This window comes from Rhincodon typus, chromosome 31 (assembly GCF_021869965.1).
Source record: "Rhincodon typus isolate 14 chromosome 31, sRhiTyp1.1, whole genome shotgun sequence".
Classification (NCBI taxonomy): Eukaryota; Metazoa; Chordata; class Chondrichthyes; order Orectolobiformes; family Rhincodontidae; genus Rhincodon; species Rhincodon typus.
In genome coordinates this window covers 22,139,378-22,149,787 of record NC_063362.1, presented here as the reverse complement: position 1 = coordinate 22,149,787, position 10,410 = coordinate 22,139,378, and the positions used below count along the sequence as shown (strand labels likewise).

General features: G+C 47.7%; 1 protein-coding gene across 1 annotated transcript in view; it reads left to right on the top strand.

Moving 5' to 3' along the window:
- Window positions 1-10,410, top strand: part of LOC109926942 (rootletin) — a 77,112-nt gene that overhangs the window by 24,293 nt on the left and 42,409 nt on the right. Inside the window, exons 10-18 of the mRNA XM_048614893.1 lie at window positions 1,615-1,711; window positions 2,546-2,650; window positions 3,784-4,026; window positions 5,846-6,045; window positions 6,281-6,463; window positions 6,568-6,712; window positions 8,588-8,734; window positions 9,445-9,675; window positions 9,841-10,034. Coding sequence (XP_048470850.1) covers window positions 1,615-1,711; window positions 2,546-2,650; window positions 3,784-4,026; window positions 5,846-6,045; window positions 6,281-6,463; window positions 6,568-6,712; window positions 8,588-8,734; window positions 9,445-9,675; window positions 9,841-10,034 — 1,545 coding nt within the window. The remainder of the gene's footprint in view (window positions 1-1,614; window positions 1,712-2,545; window positions 2,651-3,783; window positions 4,027-5,845; window positions 6,046-6,280; window positions 6,464-6,567; window positions 6,713-8,587; window positions 8,735-9,444; window positions 9,676-9,840; window positions 10,035-10,410) is intronic.

The following is a 10,410-nucleotide window of genomic DNA, read 5'->3' as shown; positions in this document are numbered from 1 at the left end:
GGGGGGGGGGGGGGGGGGGGGGGGGGGGGAGACATTTTCAACCTGCTGGTGCTCCGGGAGTTGAGGAGCACACGGGAGGTGTGGAAGTCTGGGTGCAGCAGATCTTTGACACCACAGAATTTCAGCCTGGACACGATCCCCACCCACGAGGTAATTGGACCGTCCGGCTTGGCTTCGAGTCAGATGTGTATGGGGAAGGGGTCCCGAAGCTGGGGGGTTCTCAGCGACAGTGGCACCAGAATAAAGTAGTGTTAGCTCAGTGGGATAGATGGGAGGTTGGCAATGCAGTGTGATGCCAACGGTCGGGTTCAATTCCCACACTACCTGAGGTTACCATCCCTTCTCAACCTCTCCCTTCACCTGGAATGCGGTGACCTCCAGTTAAACCAGTCTCCAGTTGTCTCTCTCTGTAATGAGAAAGTAGCCCTATGCTCCTCTGGGACTGTGGCGAATATCAGCATAAAGCTCACTTCTTGGGCCCATGGGCTCAATACAAGTGATATAAAACCAGGCCAAGGCACATGGAGATTTCCTGAGTCACTTTGCCCTTGGCAAAAGAAGCAAGAGCAATGTGAGAAAAAAGTCTGTTCACACAGAGATGGATTAAGGCCTGGAGCGCACTTAGGAGGGGCTGGTGGAAGCAGGTTCAGTTGAAGAATTCGGGAGGACATTAGACCATTATCTGAAAAGGAAGAACATGCAGGGTTACGGGGTGATGGTGTGAGAATAGCACCAAGTGAAGTGCACTTTTGGCGAGCTAGCACAGACCCATGATGGGCCAAGTGGCCTCATACGCTGTAACTGAATGTGCTGAAATTATTAAAACCATTTCCTAAGGGGTTGGTTAGCTCAGTTGACTAGACAGCTAGTCTGGCTGTGGTTAACGTGAAGGACCCTCATTCTCGACCTCACCCACTCCCTGAGGCACGGTGACCCTCAGGTTAAGCTCTGCACCAGCCTCTGGGACTATGGACTTTCGTGTCTTATTACAAAAGGAACTATACTGTTGATCATTGGCTTTAAAGCACTTTGGGGCATGGAGGTGCAGTAGAAATTTAACACTCTCGTCCCCAAGAGGCCAAATTTTAACAATATCCTTTGCCTGCACCTTGCCTGCCCTGTTGTTGTCTCTTGATGTTGATTTAGATTGTTGAGTTTCAAACACAAAGCACCAGGATAACCACCCTTGCTGAAGTCTGAAAACTCCATCCTCCCCCACGCCTCAGGCTTTCCAGCAGGCTATTCTGGAATATTCCACTCTGATGCCTCTTTAGTTCCTACTTGCCAAGTGTTACCCAGTATCCCAACAACCTTACAGTTGGTGTTGCTTTTTCTCATTCTTTCTTGGGATGTGGGCATCGCAGGCAAGGCCAATGTGTGTTCCATATCCCTAGTAGCCCCCCACCCCTGAGAAGGTGGTAGTGAGCTGCCACCTTGAACCACTGCTGCCCACGTGGTGACTGAACACCTGTAGCGGAGGTAGAGAGCTCCAAGATTTTGACCCTGTGACAATGGAGGAACGCGATATATTTCCAGGGATGTGCCTGTGTGTGTGAAGCAATTGCTGACGATGCTGGTTAAACATAATAACATAAACATGAGTGTTTCTTCTAGGATCACAGAATTGATGGTGACTGTCGAACAACAGACCACCCAGAATAACGAGAAGGAGAAGACAATCAACAGCCTGAACCAGATGGTGGAGAATCTGGTGGGTGAACCTGGTGGAAGGAGGGTGTGGGGACGATGGACTCAAGCCCTGACTGCGAAACATTGAAAATAGGAGCCGGCCATTCGGCCGTTCGAATCTGCTCTGCCATTCAATGTGATCGTGGCTGACCATACAACTCATTAACCTGAGATGACAAGGTGTAGAGCTGGATGAACACAGCAGGCCAAGCAGCATCATAGGTCTGCTTGGCTGGCTGTGTTCATCCAGCTCTACACCTTGTTATCTCAGATTTTCCAGCATCTGCAGTTCCTACTATATCTAACTCATTAACCTGATCCTGCTTTCACCTCATGCCCTTTGATACCTTCAAACCTAGATCTAATTTCTTCAAAACATTCAATAATTAGGTCTCAACCACTTTCTACAGCAGAGAATTCCACAGGCTCACCACTCTCTGGATGAAGAAGTTTCTCTTCATCTCAGTCCTAAATGGCCTCCCCTGTATCTTTAAACGGTGACCCCTGGTTTTATACTCCCCTATCATCAGGAACATCCTTTCCTCATTTGTACTGTGAAAATTTTATAGGTTTCCATAAGATATGTACTTTTTCTTCTGCAAATCCTAGTAATAGTCTCATACCAGTGAGATATTTTAACATCTTAATATCTAGATGCCTCACTCCAAAAACAAGTAGTTTGCACTCTTGCCCATTTCAACAATCATTCAACCCATCAGTCCATTCAATTTGATCAACTGGTCTATAGCAAGAATTTATTATACAGTGATCCAGAGTGGGACTGTGACCTGGTGCTAAATGGATGGGTGCTGTGCTGTATAGTGAGTGCTGGATAACAGGCCCTTTGTGGTTACAGGAGGCAAGCCGAGCTGAGACCCAGGTTGGTCAGGATGGAACTGAAATCGAGTCTGCCAAAGCAGAGCTGGAGTCGCTGCATCAAATCCTCAGAGACATCACACAGGTGAGGGTGTGAGCTGGCGGTGGATGTAGATTGTGATTCACTATTGTAGGAAGAATTTTTTAAAAAAGCAGAATGCTTCTGTTTAAAATGATTCCTGGTTCTTAACATCCGCATGAACAGTCGTACTAATCCCATGTGCTGCATCCAGTTCCCAAACACAGCATCTGATTTCAATACAGTATGTGATACAGGAGCCTCTCGGTGTCAGGGGGAGGCTGTGTTACACTTTGGGCTTTGACACACTATGGTGTTTTTTGGGCAGACCCGCTTAGATTGGGCATCTGTTTTTGTTCGGAATCTCTTGAAGAAGACAGGAAGATGACAGAACCTTATAGTGCTGCCATCCAATAAAAATTACACTTTTCGTTAGCTCCAATGAGGTTGGTTGTTGAATGCTGCCTTTGAGAACGCTCATTACAGTCGCTCAGTTGATAAACGCACCACCAATTGAGTGGGGACAGTAACTGAGGGGCTACAATTAGACATTTACTCCTTTAGAAAGCAGCAAGTACCTATGGCAAAAAGGGAAAACAAATCAGTGGCCAAAGTAGGTAGATAATTGGTTTACTGAAAAACCATCATGGCTGCAAGTGCCAAATTGATGACCATTTGAACAAAACCAGCAATTAGAATTCAAAGCATAGTTGTAAATGGTTGTCAAAAATAAAATCTAAAATGATTACACAATTATGAATGTTTCAGTGAGTAAACAATTACAATTTTTTGAAATTAGAAGGATTCTTTAATCTACAGAATAAAATTGAAAGGTCCGCTTCACTGTACATTTTGTATCGAAATTCATAGGTTATATGTTGTTACTTTGAGTTTGTTAAATTCTCAATAAGTTGCACACTGAGTTTTATAACGTGGGGGATTAGGCTGTCTCATGGTTTGACCATTTTACTCCACTGTTTGTTAATCTTGACCGATGGTGTTGGGTTGGGGAGAAGTGTGTAACCTGGTTATACCGTGGCAGAGACCTCCCTGACTTGGTTATTCCATGGTGTAAGTACTTCGACCTGTTGCTGGGCTGTGATGGACTTTGCAAGGGTCAGGATTGTTGATTGTCCGCAGGTTGTCTCGGGTGTCTGTTCCCATGGTGACCAGCGTTGCCCAAACTCTCCCTTTTCCAGGTGGTCATTTCTGAACGTGGGGCTCCCTTCCCGGCCGCTGAGCGGACCAGCGAGGTCACGGAAATGGATTCCTCCCTGCTCAGTCCCCTGGGGCTCACATCCAGCCTGCGCACTCCCTCTCCACGGCGATGGACCTCTCCCCGCCGCAGCCATTCACCGCGACACAACCTCTCGCCAGGACTCTCGGACTCCATGTACTCGGCTGTTCAAGCTGCTGTGCAGAAGAGGCAACTTCTGATCCAGGTAGAGAGACAACTACAGACCGTGATGTTCGTGATCATGGGATGACGGGATTGGAAGAAATTTTATGTCCTCTTATCCAAGGAAAGATGTACTGGCATTGGAAGCTGTACAGAGAAGGTTCACTAGGCTGATCCCAGGTATAGAGGAGAGGCCGAGTACCTTGGGCCTATACTCATTGGGATATAGTAGAATGAAAGGCAAGCTTATTGAAACATGCAAGATTCTTAGGGGACTTGACAGGGTGGATGCAGAAAGGTTATTTCCCCTTATGGGAGAGTCTAGGACCAAAGGGAATAATCTCAGAGTGAAGGGTCGCACATTGAAGATAGAGATGAGAACGAATTTACTTCGCTCAGAGGCTTGTGAATCTGTGAAATTCTTTACCTCAGAGGGATGTAGAGACTGGGTCTTTAAGGCTATTCAAGGCTGAGATTTTTAATCAGTAAGGGAACCAAGGGTTGGGGGAATTGACAGAGAAGCGAAGTTGAGAATTATCAGATCAGCCACGATCTCATTGCATGGCAGAGCAGACTCGATGGGCTGAATGGCCTACTTCTGCTGCTACATCTTCTTATGGTCCTGGTTTCTTCAGCCCAGTTTTGCCTCTTGAAGGCATTGACTGTTCTTGGGGGCATGGATCAAGAATGCCCTTTTATGTTTAACCCAGATATCCACTTGACCCTTTAGTGACTACTCAGCCACAGAAGGCCTCATGGCTATGCCCACCCCCCCATCCCAACACATGGATTCCAGCAGGGTCCAGAACCAGAGACCTCATTCTGGGACCTCACCTCTGGGACTCCAGAACACAAAGGTCAGTAGTACACATATCACTTCAACCCTTTATTATCCAAATCCAAACTTACCAGGGCTGGGAATAGTTTCTGTAGAAGCAGAGTCTACTACATCGCTACCATCAGATCCTGAGAACAATCGCAGGGGAGGGCACTGGATCTGATTTGGATCAGATAGCACCAGAACATATAGGTACCATGAAAGATCCCGGCATACTCTTTAGACAATGTGATGGACCAGCCTCTTCCCTGCTGACAGACCGAGGAATGGGACCGTCTACCTCTCATGCTGAACCCTTGTAAAATAGCATTATTACTTCCAGGAAGGAAATCTGCCATCCATACCCATATAATGTGTCTTTATTTGACCCACAGCACATGTGGTTGACTCCTGACTGGCCCCTGAAATGGCCCAGCTGGCCACACTGTCCCAGGGCAATTAGGGATGGGTGACAAATGCTGGTCTCGCCAATGATGCCCATATCTCATGAAAGAATGAATAAAACAAAACTGCAAAACTTTACCGGTCCTCTCATTTCTATACTCCCAGACCCTCGGAAGTACTGGATGCAAGAGACTCTCAAGGTTGTTGCTTTAATGGATCATTAGCATCTAGTGTAGCATTGTAATTAATTTTTAAATCTGCCTGTTCAGGCATTAGAGTCATAGAGTCATGCAACACGGATACAGATCCTTTGGTCCATGGCAACCATGTTCCCCAACTAAACTAGTCCCACCTGCCTGCGTTTGGCCCATATCCCTCCAAACCTTTCCTATTCATGTACTTATCTACATGTCTTTTAAATGTTGTAACTGTACCTGCACCCACCGGCCAGGTGCAGCTTGAACTCGGACCTCCTGTCCCAGAGGGAGGGACAGTACCTATGCACTGCAGAGAGATGAGGTTACCAACTACTTGCCAGTCCTGGAGAGCACAGCTTGCAGTTGCGCTGTGTGAGAAAGATGTTCCTTTTTGATCACTCCTGAAAAGTTTTTGTTGCGGGTTTTTGTGTTTGCTCTGGCAGGAGCTCCGTGCAAAGCACGAGGTGTGCCAGGACACGGTGGCCAGTCTGAAGAAGCAGCTGGGCGACAGTGAGAATGAGCGCCGGGGCCTGGAGCAACACATCCTGAAGCTCAAGGAGGAAACTGAAGACTTGGTGCGAGCCAAGGATGATGCCAGGCGCGATGCCAATCGCTTCCGCTCCTCTACCGACCTGCTCGGAAGGTAAACGTGTCAAATTCTCTCTCAGTATTTCTCTCACCTTTCTCTGCTCTCTTTGGATCTCGATTTCTCAGTCTCGCTCTCTGGCTTTTTGATGTAGAACTACAGTTGGTAATTTGCTGCCGTAACCAATCCACTGCGCCTTGCGCTGTAAACCCCCCCGGTTCTCTGCACTGCCCCCGCCCCTCCACTTCCCTCTCTGTAATCACTCTGGTTCGATCTCTTTCCTTCCTGAAAGTGAGAAGTCGAACTTGGAAAAGTCTCTTCAGTCCCTGCAGCTGCAGATGGAGACGGCGCGGCAGGAGAATGAGAAATTGCAGCTGGCCAACAGTGAACTCCAGCGACAGCGAGACAATCTGGAGGACGAGAAGGAGGACATTCTGAAGGACAAGGAGAGGGCGCAGAAGGAGATCGAGCGAGAGTGAGTGAGGCTTGGTTTGGTGGGCGGGGTTTCAGAATTAAAGCCAGGCCTTGTGGCCTGACCGTTCTGAATCTGTGTCTGCTTTCCCCCCTCCCCCCTGACAGCCACAAGATGCTTGAGCAGATGGAAGTAAAGAACTCAAGTATGAAAAAGGAGTTGGTGCTGGTGAAGGAGGCCTTGAGCAAGGCAGCACTGGACAAGGAAGTGCTGGAGAATGAGAAGGCCGGAATTGAAGAGGCTCTAAGCAAGGTACATTTGGGCAAGGAAGAGTCAGAGTAGAACCAGACAATAAATAGTGGAGAAGGGTCCTGACCTGAAGTGTCAACATTCCTGCTCCTCTGATGCTGCCTGGCCTGCTGTGTTCCTCCAGCTCCACACCGTGTTATCTCTGACTCCAGCATCTGCAGTTCTTACTGTCTCTGAGGAAATGTGGTGATGTTTTCACAGTGCATTGGTCACAGGCTCTTGGTGACCTGTCTGGTGACAATGAGCAGGATCCCTGCCTGATTCTTCCTTCTCTGACCCTAACCTTCTGTTCTCAGTTGCTAAACGTGGATGAGATCAGCTACTGGCGCACAGGTTTGGAGTTGACTCTGGGATCTGTTGAGTGATGTGTACATATGGGTGACAAACCAGGGCTTGGAATGATCTACTAAAACACTGCGAGTCTATCACGTGATTGTTACAGCACAGCAGGAGGTTATTCAGCCCATCGAGTCGGCACTGGCTCCTCGTAGGGGCGATTCACCTTGTGTCCCTCCCCCAGTTCTCTGCCTGTAATATCCTTCCTTTTTAGACAATAATCCAATTTACTCTTGACTGCCTGGATTGAATATTTCTCCACCACACTGAGGCAGCCCATTCCAGATCTTACACAATCAATGTAAGGAAAGGTATTTCCTCATTTTTCCATTGTTTCTTTTGCCAATTACCAAAAATTTGTGTCCCCTTGTTCCTTCTGACTATTTTCCCCTATCTTGTCTGTTCACAACTCATAATTTTGAATATCTCTATCAAATCTCCTTTTAACCATGTCTTTCCAAGAAAATCTGTCCCAACCTCTCCAATCTAACTACTTAACTATTGTTCCTCATTTGTGCAATCATCCCATTGAATGTGTTCTGCACCTTCTGTAATGCCTACACATTTTTATCCTAAAGTCAGGCACCTCTAAGCTTTTATGAAATTTACTTGTCTATCTACCTCTCACGCAGACTGGAGTTAGACTGCAATACTGGAGCTGGAATGTTGCTCGTCTGTCTGCTGATGTCATGTTCACGCTGAAAGAAGACAGCTTAAAAAAAAGTCAGCTTCTCTTATATTTCCAAAAATTGTTTCAGTGATTGAGTAGATCCTGTAAATATCCCTGGACTTATCAACGCTGGATCAGTTGTTAATTTAAAATCTGAGTTAGATAATTTTTTTTTTAATACCAAAAGAACTGCAGATGCTGTAAATCAGAAACAAAAACAGACATTGCTGGAAAAGCTCAGCAGGTCTGGCAGTACCTGTGGAGAGAAATCAGAGTTAACATTTCAGGTCGAGTGACCCTTTTAAAAAAACTGAGGAAGGGTCACTCGACCTGAAACGTTAATTCTGATTTCTCTCGTTAGATAATTTTTTTTTGTTGAGCAAAGGTATTAGGGGATGTGGGTCAGACTCAAGGATATAGAGTTAGGCCACAGATCAACCATGATCTCATTGAAACAGGCTCGAGGGGCTGAATGGCCTACTCCTGTTCCTATGTTTGGCCCTGCCCACCGTGAAAAGTTCAGGAATTGTTTTTTGGTAGCATGTATTTTCAGCAACTGGGTAACTGTGTGTGCTGTGTGAGTGGTTGTACTGTGCAAGTGGTTGTGACCATGGAAACAATAGAGAGCGTTGTGAGCAGAATCCCTGGCCAGCCCAGAGTCAGACGTGTAAGAAAAACACAGAGGAAGGAAATCCCTCACCTACAGGACTGAGTGCTCCCCTGGTGTCACCTAAATGGAGTTAGGCACGTGGGAAAGAGGAATCAGATGGAACATTCTCCTCAGTTTTGCTGTTGACATTGAGTAAGTGTGAGTGCAGAACGTTGGGATTGTGTCAGATTAAATGGTGCTGTGCCTGTTTGTTCTTCCCCAGGTGGAGACTGCAAACGCTGAGATGGAGCTCATCCTGAACAAGCTGAGAGCAGAGCAGGCCTCCCTCCGGGATTCTCTGACCAAGATGAGCGCCTTCAACGAGGGTTTGGCCCAGGACAAAGTGCAGCTGAACAAGATCATCCTGGAGGTAAGAAAGCAGGAAACTGTGTGCCTCAACCGTCAAACCTGCCCTCCCTCTAGCAGCTCTTCCTTTCCTCTTCTCCCTGAGCCTCATTGATCCAAAGGGAATAGGAACAGGAGTAGGCCATTCAGCCCTGCTCCACCATTCAATCTGATCATGGTTGATCAGCCAACTCTGTGCCCTGTTTCCACTTTGTCCCCAACCCTTTCAGTCTTAAGAATTAGATCGATCACCTTTTTTAAAATATTCAATCTCTCGCTGGACTGGAGTTCCAGAGGAACCGGCAGCTCTCCAGTGCCTCCACATCCTTTGTGCACCACTCTTCATGGAGAGTTGTTCGACGGTGGTCAGCATCACATCCTGGTTCCATTTTGTGCATACGGATGCTACACAACACACGCACACAACGCATACACATGCACACAGCACATATACAGCACATGCACACTCTTTCCAAGCAGTTCACAGGGCAGTGATCAGATGCAGAAAGCCCAACTTACATTCCCCTCCCTAACCAAGAATCCCTGTTGCTGCTTCAGCTGAGGTCCACAAACGCACACTGTGGTGGAACCTCGGACTTTTGGCTCGGTTCCACATTGAGCAGTGCGACTGACCACTGACCCACCAGAAGTTGTGGGAGTAACAGCAGACTAATATGTGAGCTAGCGATCACCTCGTTAGTTAAACTCTTTTACTCTCTGCTGCTTGTCTTGTAGCTAGAGGATGAAAAGGCCACGCTGCTGGGACAGAAGAAAGAAGTTGAACAGGAAAAGGCCTCGATCCGCGATGAGTTGGTGCGATTGGAGCAAGAAAAGCTGGACCTGCATACCGAACGTCACGGCCTGGACCACTCCCTGCAACTTGTGGAGCAAAGCCGGGAGAGGCTCGAGCAAGACCTGATGACATACCAGCGGGAGAAGGGGGAACTGCAGGGTCAGCTCGCACAGGTAGAGAAACTGCTGCTAATAATTCCTCCCCCTGCCAAATTAGCAACGACGGCATAGAGTTACACAGTGAGCCGCCCTTACCCGTGTGGAAGAAGCAGACACCGTTCCACACTGTGTGTAAGGCCCGTGATGGCACTCCGATCCTCTCATCTGTTTGCCCCACAGGTGACCCGGCATAAGAACAGCCTGGCCGAGGAGCTGCTCGAGGTCCGCTGTGAGATTGAACGCAGCAGCGAGTCCCTGCTCCGAGCTGCCAAAGAAAGGGAAGAACTGACCAGGGAGAAGGCCAATCTGGTGGTTCAGATCACAGCTTCTGAGCGTGAGAACAGGGCGCTGGCAGATGAAGGGGCTGCTCTCAGGTGAGTGCAAACACCAGCTTGACGCTGGGAATAAAGAGAAGTGGCATCCAAGCTGATCCATACAGAAGGAAAAATGTAGGTGAAGCACTCTCTTGTGTACATCACAACCCTCATAATAATCCTGTCTGATATACCCCACATCCCTCACTGTAATCCTCTATGATATAAACCACATCTCTCATTGTAACCCTCTCTGATATAACCCACACCCCTCTCTGATATGCCCCACACCCCTCATTGTAACCCTCTCTGATATGCCTCACACCGCTCCCTAACCTTCTCTGATGTACCCCACACCACCCTCTAACCCTCTCTGATATGCCCCATATCCCTCTCTGTAACTCGCTCTGATATACCCCATACCCCTCTCTGTAAC